At 47.1% G+C, this 13402-nt stretch overlaps 1 protein-coding gene across 4 annotated transcripts in view; it reads left to right on the top strand.

The window, feature by feature from the left end:
* LIMK2 (LIM domain kinase 2) overlaps positions 1-13402 on the top strand; it is a 67396-nt gene that overhangs the window by 36061 nt on the left and 17933 nt on the right. For 3 of the 4 annotated variants that reach the window (XR_002725091.2, XM_023185451.2, XM_023185453.2), the window contains 3 exons: positions 10343-10478; positions 11164-11273; positions 11924-12112. Coding sequence is in view for 3 of the 4 variants with exons in the window: in XM_023185451.2 (XP_023041219.1) it covers positions 10343-10478; positions 11164-11273; positions 11924-12112 (435 nt within the window). In the remaining variant the exon portion in view is untranslated. Of the gene's footprint in view, positions 1-421; positions 876-10342; positions 10479-11163; positions 11274-11923; positions 12113-13402 lie in introns of those variants that run through there. The other variant, XM_023185452.2, reaches the window with a different exon arrangement.

Here is a 13402-nt window from a genome sequence, read left to right as displayed (position 1 = left end):
CCAAGCAGAGGGAGGGAATGAATGGGAGCCCTAGTGCCAGGACAGAACAGATGTCAACTCGGAGCTAGGATGGCTCTCTGGACCTGCCTCTCCTACCAGAGGTCCCTCTGTCTGGTGTGGCTCTTCCTGGACCTGGCATCCTCTGCCTTTTTTTTTTTTTTTTTTTTTCACCTCCAAGCAGAATTACTGTCCTGTAGGCAACTCCTCTGCTTGAGGACATCTGGGGCCAGATATATTCACCCTGTATCCTGCCTTGCCCTTCCCTGAGCTCAGGATGGACGCTCAGTCAGTCCCAGTTATTGTCTGCAGTGCCTGCCTGCAGCCTCGATCCAGCCCAGCTCCACCCCTTGCCTGCAAGGTCTGTTTCCTAACAGCTGCTCCAACCACACACCTCGGTTCTGCGGGAGCTCCTCCTCTTCCTCCCTCCCTCCCTCATTCAGGGGTGGGACCGAAGAAGAAGGCTAACTTGACAGCAGCGCTTCTTTCTTAGCTAGTCACCGGCCCCTGCTCAAGAATGCCAGTGTGTATGTAGCCTCCGCAAAGAGGTCGTTTTCTCCGAGTCCAGTGGGGCCGTCTGAGCTTCTAGGAACTAGGGAGGAGCCATCCCAGCCATGAGCCCCTGTGGGGATCTGCTGGGGGGCAAGTGGCCGGGAGTCCTCAGGCTCCTCCAGCTGCTCCGGAGGGAGAGGTGAGCTCAGGGCAGCCTGCCTGCAGCCAGAGGTGCTGGGAGCCCTGGGCCTGTCATGGTGACCATCTACAGCCGGCCCAAGGCACTCATAGACGGATTTGCAGCTGAGCCTGTTTATCTGGTGTGGGAAGAAGATGGGGAGTTACTTGTCAGTCTCGGCTTACTTCACCTCCAGAGACCCATTTCGGTGAGTTGGTCTCCGAGTTCTCCTCTCTCTCTCTCCTGGCCCCTGGTCCTGAGAAGAGGGTGGTCTCCCGAAATCTCCTTCTCACTTAGTCCTTTACCATTGGTTCTGTTGGGCAGAAGCCAGGAGAGGTTATACCCAAGCAGAATTGGCCTTGTGAGGTACCCCCATTATGTCCTGGAAGTGGTGAGGGGAGGGATATACCCAGAAGGAACTTCTTAGGGAGCTCCAGCTCCCCTTCCATCCCAGGCAAACCTGAAAGAGCCTCCAAAAGATGCCACTGACCTGCCCATTCTAGGTGTTACTGCTTCCAGGGGGAATAGCACAAATAGAGTGCTGTTTCTAGCTCTCACATGTCTTACCTGCGGGCCATGCTGCCTGCCCAGAAATTTGTCCCAACAAGCAGGATGGGCAGGTTTTGCCAAACTGTGGAAACTGGCAAGTCCTGGGTGTGGGTAGCCTGGTACACAATAGGTACCTTATAAACATTTGTTCTCTTAATGACAGGCACATTAGCCTCTGACCTTGAGGGGCTTCTGAGCTCCCAGGTGAATGTAGTTGCTGGGGAAAAGACCTGGGCCAGTGCTTCTGAGACTGGAGCAATGGACTTTGGAGTGTTCCTGAGCTGCTGGGCCAGCCCCCACACCTCCTCAGTCCCTAGGCCTGAGTACCTCCACGAGCCTCTCTCTGGGGCTTCTCAAAGGGAGATGTGGAAACTCTACCTCCAACCTGGCTTTCTTTGCTCATTGCCCCACTCCACCTCCCATAGAAACTCCCCAGGGGGTTTCTGGCCCTTTAGGTCCCTTCTGAATGGAGCCATTCCAGACTAGGGTGGGGCTTGTTTTCATTCTTTGGGAGCAGCCTGTTGTTCCAAAAAGGCTGCCTCCCCCTCACCAGTGGTCCTTGTCGACTTTTCCCTTCTGGCTTCCCTAAACTAGGTCCAGTGCCCAGATCTTGCTGCCGGGATACTAGTCAGGTGGCCAGGCCCTGGGCAGAAAAGCAGTGTACCATGTGGTTTCGTGGAATGACTGGACCCTGGTAGAGTGGTGGGAGGTGTCTGGACTGGGGGAAGGGGGAAGGGAACTGGTCCTCAATGCTGACTCTACCAAGCGCCCTGCTGGACACTTTATCCTTTAATCTCTCAACAGCCTAAAGAGATTATATATCCCCATTTTACAGATGAGGCAACCAGTTTCAACAAAGTTAACATGGAGCCTCACTGGGCAGCTTTTTCTGTCTTTCTGACTTTCTCTCATCCTTCGGGGGCTGCAGGTTTGTTTTCTTCTTCCAGTGGAGAGGAAATTCTCAGGTTTGTTTTCCTCTCCTAGCAGATAGTAGAAAAAGGGATAGTTTGCCTGACTTTTTGAAGGTATAGCTGATATTGTTTTCTAAAGAGCCAATGGAAATTGATCTTGACTTTAGGAGAAAGCTTTTACCATGTGGAATTAAGATGCCAAGTGTTGAAGTAGCCACATTTCAGGTCCTCATTAATTTCTCTTACTTTTAATCCTGGGAAGGCCACTTAGGGGAAGGGTTGTTTCTTTAGGAGCCAGAAACTATACCCCTTTTACCCTTGGAGAGGCAGGGAAGCCAGGGAGGACACAACTTCTCAGGAGGTGGAACTAGAGCAGATAATGAACTCTCAATCTGAACCTGTAAGGGCCAGGCCACCAGTGCCACCCAAGTCCACCTGCCCTTTGTCTTGTTCTGCCCCAGCCTTTCTGGAGAACCCGATCACCTTGCCCGCACCCCCCAAGCTCTGTTTGCCCAGCTAGAGTCTGGGGGGTTCTGACTGACTTTCTGTAGACACTCTCCCCTCCCCCATATAAGAGGCCACTTTCCTGAAGTCACTTCTGAAGAGATAGGTGGCACACAGGGCTCTTTTTCCCCAGGGAGGGACCACTCAGACCCTCTGCTCTCCCAGGTGTCAATCCATTGCCACATCACTACCTGGTGAGAAAACTGTTTCTGCCATTAGCCCCTCTGTCTTTTATTATAGGGTATCTTCAAGGGCTCCTCTTTGGGCCTCAATTTCGTCCCTGGCAGAAAGTAGAAGCTAGACTTCTTGGGCTCCTGAACAGGGTCCTTGCTGGATTCTGCGAAACAAATTAAGTCCTTGATCCTAGGCCTCTGGGGGAGTACAAAATCTATAGGAGTTCTGGGGCTGTGGTTGCAAGGAAAGTGACGCAACCAGATTCCATGGGTACATGATCAGGCGTGACATGTGAAGGTGAAAGAGGGAGCAAGGGAATGAAGAATACAACTTCTGTGTCCCATACACCCCTGCCTGATAGGCCAAACATACTCAGCAGAGAATGCACTGTCTTTCCTACCCACACTAACGTGAGGAGTGAGATGCAGTTACCACTGTGTTTCCAAGTAAGAAAATACCTCAAATTGGAATTTACAAAAGAAGTAAATTAGGGAGTGGCTTTTGTCGGACATCTTTAAAGCATTTTTCTTTTTATAGAATTGCACTTAATATCCAATACTGATTTAATGAGCTTGGGTTTACACATTATCTCTTGAAGAAAACAAATTAATCTTTGTGTTCCAAAGCAGTCCATGTTTAAAGGGAAATAATTACGCATAGCTCTGCCCAGCTTCACAGTAACCTTTGGCAGGTGCCTTAGGTCCTCTGGGACTCTTTTTCTCCTTATCTGAAAAATGAAGGACTTGGATCAGGTGAGTGGTTCCCAACTCTGCAACTTCTATGTGGCTCCTCAAAGGCACACAAGCTCTTTTCCATTATTTGCCAAATAATGGAGGCCCTGTCTTTAACTGCAGTACAACTACACAAATTACTTGAAACTACAGTCTTCCTGGTTTTTGGTTGGAACTGAATCAGTGCACTCTAGCAACACTTATTTCTTGCTGTTCATAGGCTTCATTATGTGTTTGGTTAACTTTTTAAAACAATAATAACAGACTCCATAATACTTACAGCTTAATTGTCAGACTGTTTCAGTCTACAGGATCTGCAGGAAGGAGGAGTAATAAAGGGATTTTTGACTGAGCTCTTATGGAACAGAGTCTCTCTAGGCCCCTGCCATATCTGCCCTTCTGGGCCCTGGGGAAAAGTTGGCATCCCCAATTGTGGTGCTCTCCAGGTGCCCTCAGGCTATAGTGGAGGGAGCTTCCCTTTGTCTCCTTCCAGCCCAATCAATTCAGAGGCTGGGGGCTGAAAGAAGCTTCTCTACAACTGGCTGCTCACCGGGAGGTTAAGGGATGACCATCCAGCCAGGTCTTCATCAGGACATGGGAGGGCTTATGCTTTAACATGTGTAAATCCACTGCAATAATGACTGGTTCTCTTACCCCATAAGGTTGAGAATTTACCTGTAAACATTTTTGTCTGAAGAATCTGGATGTGAGTGAGAGCTGGGTCTCTGTCTTATCTCACTTGGCTTCTCTCAGCACAGCACCTTGCCTGCTTGTTCTTACACATCGCAGATGCACAGTAACTATTTCCTAATTGTTAGGAATCTATTAAAACCAGTTGATTTCAGCTGGGCGTGGTGGCTCCTTCCTGTAATGCCAGCACTTTGGGAGGCCAAGGCTGGAGGATCACTTGAGTCCAGGAGTTTAAGACCAGCCTGGGCAACATAGGGAGACCCTGTCTCTACAGAAAATAAAAAATTAACCAGGCATGGTGGTGTGCACCTGTAGTCCCAGCTACTCAGGAGGCTGAGGCAGGAGAATCTCTTGAGCCTGGGGTGTCAGATTACAGTGAGCAATGATTGTACCACTGCACTCCAGTCTGGGTGACAGAGTAAGACTCTTGTCTCTTTTTAAAAAAAAATGTTGATTTCTATTTGAATAGAGAAATAATTCATTTTAGGACCTTACTTACAGAAATCTGTTTCATTCTGGGCTGAGAAGCAGGTCCATATTGCTAGGCATAGGAGAAAAAGGGGTCTGTCTGCATTTGCCCTTGGTGTTCTCAAACTGGGGAGGGAAATAAATGAATACTTACTGGCTACCTGCTGTGAGCCAGGCATCATGCAGGACATCTGTACATAATTTAATTCTTATAACCCCATAAGATATTATCAGCAATGTACAAGTGAGGAAACTGAGGCTCAGAGTCATGAAGTAACTGGCCTTAGGTGACACAGATAGTAAATGGCAGAGACGGAATATGGATCCAGGTCTTGAAAGAGAAAATCTCAACTGATTATCTTTTTTAAAAAAACTCATGTGTTCTCTGCTGACTCAAAAGGTCTCTGTGTGGATCTGGGTTAGCCCACTGAACTGACCACCAGGGTTCTGTGCACTTTGTATCTGCCCAAGCCCTCGGAACCCCTCTAATAGTTTTGGAAGATGAGTTTTGGAGGTTGTCCTTAGGTGTACCCTCAGCGTATGTAGGTTTCTAGGTGATCTCCCCTGACCTGAGGATTTCAGCTCAATTCATTCTGGCTCCTCAGGACAGTGGGATGACTGGTTCAGACCTCAGCTTCACCACCTCCCAGCTGGGTACTCTTCTACCTATAGCCAGGGCAGATTTTGACTTTCACTTGAAACTTTCAAAAGCTGAAAGGTAGAAAAACAGCCTTGGCTTTGGGAAGAACGTATGGTGTCCATGGCCTCTAAGAATCTAAGTTGGGACATGTTTGAGTAGCACCTTACAGTTCCAGAGTGTGTTCTGGATTCTTTGCTTAAAAGAACAGAGACTGCTGGGGAATTGAACACTGTGAAATATATGAAGGAGGAGAATTGTGCCATTTAACATTCAGTACTTGGAGTAAAGGAAAAGCATCATGAAGTGTTAACACTCAAAGGGTCTTGAACTGTCAGGGCTCCAGCCTCCTTATTTTCACAGGTGAGAATCCTGAGGCTCAGCTGTTGAGAGATGTGCTCTCTCACTCCAGTGACATAGTACAGTGGATGCGGCTTTGTAGCCAAGCACACATAGCTTCACATTCCAGCTCCATCAATTATGTATTGGGCAACTTTGCAGAATGATTTGACTCTAACTCTGCTTTTCAGTCTTCTATAAAACAGGGATAATCCTACTACCTTATAGGGTTGTCAGGATTAGAGATAATATAAATAAGGTACCTCATATAGGACCTGGATTATGGTTGGCATTCAATAAATAGTAGCTGTTAATCGATAGCTAAGCTAGAACTGTGAAGTCTACCATGGCAACTTCTTAAGTGGTCCAAAAACCCAGTTGTGTTCTGTGACAAAACACAGCTTAGGGACCCATACCCAGTCCTCCTATCAGTTGTTCACCTTCCAGTTCTTCAGAGACATCTGTGGCAGTTTTGGCGACGTAGCTGGCTGTGCCCTTTAAAGGCATTCCTTGACACAGATGTGTGGACTGGTGATGTTGCTCTCCAGCCAGGTGTTCTTCCCAGCAGGCTGGCCTGGCTGTCTCCTGCATGCCTGCACTTGTTTCTCTCCCTGCTCCCTCTCCTGGACCTGGCCAGAGCTACTTGCAGCAAACAAAAGCAGGATATTGGCAATGGAAAGGAGGGTGTGTTCTGGTGCTCCCATGCCCTGCGGCGTACATACCATTGCAAGGGCGTAACAAAGCCCAGGCCTGCATTTGGGTGCAAATATGTCTGCACACAGAAGAAAAAAAGGACCTGGTGGCCATGAGCCATGGAACCCTTGTGCTCCCCCACCTGGGCTACTGGTTGTTGCCACTCCTACCATTTTTGGTTTGGAAACATTTGTTACGGCTTTGCTCTTCCAGGTCCTTTGCTTGGTGCTGAGTCCAACTAGAGTAAGTGGGATGCTGTTTTTATCCTCAGGGAACTAACAGTCTAGTGAAGAAGAAAGATGGTTGCCCCGGAACTTCTAAGTCAGAAGACGGGAGGCAAGAAGGAAGCCCCTGCTCCTACTGCCAGCCCTTTGTTGGGCACCCCATAGTTCTTCAGAACCACATTTAATCCTCGCTGCAGGCCAGGCATAGTGGCTCACGCCTGTAATCCCAACACTTTGGGAGGCCAAGGCGGGCAGATCACTTGAGGTGAGGAGTTCGAGACCAGCCTCTCCAACATGGGGAAACCATCTCTACTAAAAATAGAAAAATTAGCTGGGTGTGGTGGCCTGCGGCAGTAATCCCAGCTACTCAGGAGGCTGAGGCAGGAAAATCACTTGAACTCGGGAGGCAGAGGTTGCTGTGAGCCGAGATCAAGCCACTGCACTCCAGCCTGGGCGATAACAGCAAAACTCCATCTCAAAAAAAAAAAAGAAAAAATCCTCACTGCTACCTTGAAAGTAGGTGATGACATTGCCATTTCACAAATGAGAAGTGAAGGGGCTAGCCCAGGATCACTTAGGTGGTAAATGGTGGTACTAAGAGTAGAACCTCAGATCATCTAGGGAAAAACACAGATATGCACAGAGTTAAGGGGACCCAGGGTATTACGTGTCCCCTTATTTCACAGGTGGGGAAACAACCCAAAGAGGCTTGTCCTGTCCAAGGCTATGTTAGCACCCAAGAACTTGAACCCATCTCTCTCTCCTCCTCATTTAGAGCTCATCCCACATGTATCTTCCATTGAGAGGAGTGTGAGCCACATACCAAGAACAGTCTTCCCCTCTGCCTGCATCCTCACTGCGCAGTTTTTAGACACTTCACAGCCATACTCTTCGTGCCATACCCAGCCCTCAAGACCCTGAAGTTCCCCTTCCATAAGACAAGTAGGAAAAGCTATAGGGTAAAAATAGCCATCAGTGTTTGTTGAGCACCCAGAGGGGAATTGGCCACTCCAGAAAGATAAAGGAATTCCCAGGGACTTGCTTCTCTAGACTTCCCTAGCTCAGCTGCTTCAACTCATTCCTGCCCCTCCTACCTCCTGCATTGCTCAGTAGTAGTAGAACTCATTGTGTCCTCTCACCTTGCATTGTTGAGTTTTATTTAGACTTTCTCTTCCTCAACTCTTCATAAGCTCATGAAAAGTGAAGTAGGGTGCCCTGTGTATTTATCTTTTATATCTGCAGTGCTTAGCAAGTTATAATAATGCACTTGCCTGGCAAAAGACTTTCTCTCATACATTAGCTTATTTCCTCTTCACATTGGCTCTTTGTAATAATGGGATGCTATTAGTTGTTTTCAATGAGAGAAAGCTACTAAGAGAAGTTGTCCAACTAGTGACAGGAAGTGGCTGATAATGTGAGCTGCCATTACATTGTCATTATCATCTTTAATAAAAGTTAACACATACTGAGTTTCTACTATATTTGGTCTTTTTTTTTTTTTTTGAGAGGGAGTCTCACTCTGTTGTCCAGGCTGGAGTGCAGTGGTGCAATCTCGGATCACCACAACCTCTGCCTCCCAGGTTCAAGCAATTCTCCTGCGTCAGCCTTCTGAGTAGCTGGGACTACAGGCGCAAGCCACCATGACTGGCTAATTTTTGTATTTTTAGTAGAGACAGGATTTCACTATGTTGGCCAGGCTAGTCTCAAAACTCCTGACCTTGTGATCTGCCTGCCTCAGCCTCCCAAAGTGCTGGGATTACAGGTGTGAGCCACCGCACCCAGCCTATATTAGGTCTTTTATATAAGCTATCTCTGTCTGTCTATCTATAATTTTTTTTGAGACGGAGTCTGGCTCTGTCACCCAGGCTGGAGTGCAGTAGCATGATCTCGGCCCACTGTAACCTCCACCTCCTGGGTTCCAGCGATTCTCCTGCCTCAGCCTCCCGAGAAGCTGGGATTACAGGTTCGTGCCACCACGCCCGGCTAATTTTTTGTATTTTTAGTAGAGACCGGGTTTCACCATGTTGGCCAGGCTGGTCTCGAACTCCTGACTTCCAAGTGATCCACGTGCCTCGGCCTCCCAAAGTGCTGGGATTACAAGCGTGAGCCACTGTGCCCAGCTGCTCTCTATATTTTTAATACATATTATTTCCCATAATTTTCACAGCAGTTCATTTTATAGATGAGGAAAGTAGGCCAGAGAAGTAAGTAAAATATCTTGCCCAAGATGATGTAACTAGTAAGTGGCAGGATCAAGATTCAAACCAAGCAATGTTGAAACCTCTTGGAAATAACGATATGGCCACTGTGGAAGGTGGAAGGCCTTGACAACGAGAATAGGGAAAAGAAGGAACTAGAAGGAAAAAAATGGCATGGGCTCAGCAGGCCAAGGAGCTCTTAGCTGTGTGTGTTGGGAAGCTCAGAAGGAAGGAGGAGGTTGTGCAGGTAAGTCCTGACAACACACCTGACTTTTGAAAGGTGGAACTTCATAGCCAGGTGATTAGGGGAGAAGGGAGCTATGGATTTTTTTTTTTTTTTTTTAAGAGACGGGGTCTTACTATGTTGCTCAGGCTGGTCTCGAACTCCTGGGCTCAAGTGATCCTCCCATCTCAGCTTCCCAAAGTGCTGGGATTACAGGCATCAGCCACCCCGCCTAGCAAGCCATGGATCTAACATGTACATCTTACATGGTGCTAATAGAATGTTGGGTTTCTTCCTCAATATTTTATTTTGAAAAAATTTTCAAATATGTAGAAAAGTTGAAAATGTAGTTCAAATAACACCTACATACCTTTCACATAGATTCATCATTTGTTAATGTTATGCCACTTTGTGTATCTCTCTCCCTCTGTCTATATACTTTCATTTATTTTTGCTGAACTATTTCAGAGTAACTTAAATGCATCTTGACTTTTACCCTTAAATAGTTCAATATGTTTCTCCTAAGAATTCTCCTATATAAGTCAAATATCATCACATCTAAGAAAATTCACAGTAATTTTACAATATAATATTATAGTCCAAATCCAGATTTCCTCAGTTCCAAAAAATGTTCATGGCTGTTGCCTTTTTTAATCTAAATTTGAATCCAAGGTGTAGGCATCGTATTTGGTTGCTGTGTCTCTAAGCTTTTTAAAATCTGTGTCTTTTCTTCTCCCCATGACTTTTTAGAAGAGTCAAGACCAATTATCTTATAGAATAACCCACATTCTAGATTTGCCTGATTAGTTTTTTTATACTTAACATATTTTTGGCAAGAACATTACATTGGTAATGCTGTTGGTGATGGGTCGGTTTTGAAGAGTGGAGATGATCAAACTGCTTTTGTTCATTGAAATATCTGTCAAGACCAGAGGTCCTTAACTGGTGCCATAAATAGGTTTCAGAAAATCCTTTATATACACACACACACACACACCCCCACCTAAATTATATACACATCTTCCTTATATGTGCATTTTTCTAGGGGAGGCTTCTTGGCTTTTATCAAATTCTCAGAGGGCTCCAAGACCCAAAGAGGTTGTGAAACACTAGTCTGTCCACTGAGGCAGGCAACACAGAGCTGGTTTCTGGGGCCTTGTTCACTCTGAACCAGCTTCCCTTGGGGAGATAGCACAAGGCTATAACTTTCCCCCATCTTGGCTTTGGGTCAAAGAGGACTGTCTATTTTGTTGTCAGACCTAGGAGCCAGGGACAGCCTATGTGGCCTGGTTCCAGGGATCCAGGAGAATTTCAGTTCTTGTCTTGCCTTTCAGGTGTTCAGAATGCCAGGATTCCCTCACCAACTGGTACTACGAGAAGGATGGGAAGCTCTACTGCCCCAAGGACTACTGGGGGAAGTTTGGGGAGTTCTGTCATGGGTGCTCCCTGCTGATGACAGGGCCTTTTATGGTGAGTGAGTCCCTTCATATCTGCCCCTCTTAGTCTTCAGAGTCCATTGACAGTGCTTCCAGTTCCCCGTGGCTGTTCATCTTTTGATCTTTCCATCAGCCAGGGCATCTCCCTTTATTTATTCATTCATTCAACCAGCAGGTATCAGCTGAGCACCTATTAAGTGAAAGGTAAGATCCTTCCCTCAAAGACTTAATAGTTTAATGTTGGGAGTGGGAGGAGAGGCAGGCAGAGAGGAGACACAGTGTAGTTGGATAAGGACCTCAAAGGAGAGTGTTACAGGCTGAAAGGAGGATATACCTAGGTTGTGTTCAGGGAATAAGAAAAGGAGACTCTGGAATGGGCTGGCAGAGAGAGGTGCTACCTCCTATACCCGCTCTGGACACAGGACTTTAAGCATAATCACAGACTTGCCAACCCTATATTGGAGGAACTGTGATCTTTTTTAGTGGGGACGATTACTTCTGGGGGCTTGTTCTCATAACTGAAACGAAAACAGTTTTGTGCAGTCTCAGAAATGACAGGAGGTACCAATCTGATACTTTCTTTGGGCAGAGAGTGAAAGAGTGGATTTTGACTGGGGCCTTGATTGGAGGTCATTCACCTACCCCTGTCCTCACTCCAGCAACAGTGATAACTCAATTCCTTCCTCCTTTTGTGTACCCTTCTCCCCACCTGCTCACAGGTGGCTGGGGAGTTCAAGTACCACCCAGAGTGCTTTGCCTGTATGAGCTGCAAGGTGATCATTGAGGATGGGGATGCATATGCACTGGTGCAGCACGCTACCCTCTACTGGTAAGATGGTGGTCCTTTGTCTATCCTCTCCCATATAAGAGTGGCCTGGGGGAGGGACGGTGGCAGGGTGAGTTGGGCAGAAAGAGTGTTAGTGTAGTCAGAGCATTGGATCACAGCAGTGCTCTTAACCAGCTCTTTAACTTGTAAGCGGAATGATTTACACATATCTCTACCCTTTTTTCTTACCTACCTTGAAAATGTCTTCACTCTGCCCTGCAATCCTCCCAGTGGGAGGCACCTTCAAGGAGGATCCCAGAACATTAAAGTCAAAGACCCCTTAGAGCTCACCCTGTCCAACCACCTTGGTTGACGAAAGAAGTCAGCCTGGGGCTCATGGAATAGAATAGTACAAGGGCAAGGTTCTCATTGTGAGTCAAAGGCAGAGTGAAGAGAACCCAGGCCATCTCACCCCAACCCAGGCCAATGTTCTTCCAAATATACCACTTGCTGCAGATCCAGCTCAGCACCCCCAGTCCCAGCCCACCCTGAGAACCCAGGCTCCTCATTCTGAGCAGCCAGGTAGAATCATGACGGAGAGGGTGGTAGTGAGACTATAGATACTGTTACTTAAAGCCACATGGTGCAGTGGTTGCTGGGGGGCTTCTGCATGGGACTCTAGCATCATACTCCCCCCTGTGCCCTCTCCCCAGTGGGAAGTGCCACAATGAGGTGGTGCTGGCACCCATGTTTGAGAGACTCTCCACAGAGTCTGCTCAGGACCAGCTACCCTACTCTGTTACGCTCATCTCCATGCCAGCCACCACTGAAGGCAGGCGGGGCTTCTCTGTGTCCGTGGAAAGTGCCTGCTCCAACTACGCCACCACTGTGCAAGTGAAAGAGTAAGTATTTTGAGAACCCTTCAGCAGGGGTTCTTGAGCAGAGTCTGTAAATGGTCCTCAGAGGGCTTAGATCTCCAAAGTCTCATTCAGAACTCCCTTTATTCTCATCTCATATCTTTCTCCTGGACCCCACTATGCTGTAACCACACCTGGGCCTTGGCACTTATTGTTCTCTCTGCCCAGGCTACTTCCTACCAGATACTTAAGGCCAGAATCACTCACCTTTCAGGTGTCAGGTTTCAGATCATGTTTGCTCTTTGAAATTATCTGGCTTGATTATGTGTATTAGTTGTTTATCTTCTTTCCCCTCCACTAGAATGTAAATTCCAGAAGGAACTTGCTGTCTTGTTCAGTGCTGCATGCCCAGGGCTTGGAACAGTACCTGGCATATAGTAGGAGTTGGTTGATTATTTTTTTGTCAGTTGAGAGAATGAACGGAGAAAATGTGGTCCATGGCCCAAAAGAAGTTAAGACCCTATCCTAGATTAAGGCCAGAGACCAGATGGAGAAAGAGTCTGTGTCTATCTAATACCAGTAATGTCATACCTCTGGCTGCTTACCATGTAAATGTTGATTTTGCATCTACCATGTGTTGGACATTAGGCTAGTGCTTGCACAGTAGGTGAAGGATACTAGAGTTTGGGAAGTCAGGAGGAGCTAAGGTCTGTTCTACAACCTCATTAGATGAAGAGGAGAGGGAATTGTGTTCAAGGCAGAGGGAGAAACATTCTCCAAAAGTGGGAGTCTTAATCATGTCTGATGTAGGTTGGATGTGGCCAAAAAAGGGGCTGTTAAGCATATAGAGGGCCTGGATTATGAAGATCCAGCAGATCCATTGAGAGTTTAAGCAGCAAGCTTTTGTGACCAAGTTAACATTTTAGAAGGATCACTGGTATGGAGGTTGGATTGGAGAGGGGAAAGCCTAGAGGTATAGAGACCAGTTAGGAAGCTGTTGTAGGCTGGGTGCGGTGGCTCATGCCTGTAATCTCAGCACTTTGGGAGGCTGAGGTGGGAGGATTGCTTGAGGCCAGGAGTTCAAGACCAACCTGGCCAACATAGCAAGACCCCATCTCTATTTTTTAAAATTAAAAGTCCAGATATAATAGCTTACTCCTGTAATCCCAGCACTTTGGGAGGCCAAGGTGGGCAGATTACTTGAGGTCAAGAGTTTTGAGATTAGCCTGACCAACATGGCGAAACCCCCATCTCTACAAAAAGTACAAAAAATTAGCTGGGCATGGTGCCACACGCCTGTAATCCCAGTTACTCAAGAGGCTGAGGCATGAGAAT

The sequence above is a fragment of the Piliocolobus tephrosceles genome, chromosome 19 (assembly GCF_002776525.5).
Source record: "Piliocolobus tephrosceles isolate RC106 chromosome 19, ASM277652v3, whole genome shotgun sequence".
NCBI lineage: Eukaryota > Metazoa > Chordata > Mammalia > Primates > Cercopithecidae > Piliocolobus > Piliocolobus tephrosceles.
The sequence above is the reverse complement of the archived record's forward strand: the minus strand, read 5'-3'. Positions and strand labels throughout refer to the sequence as shown.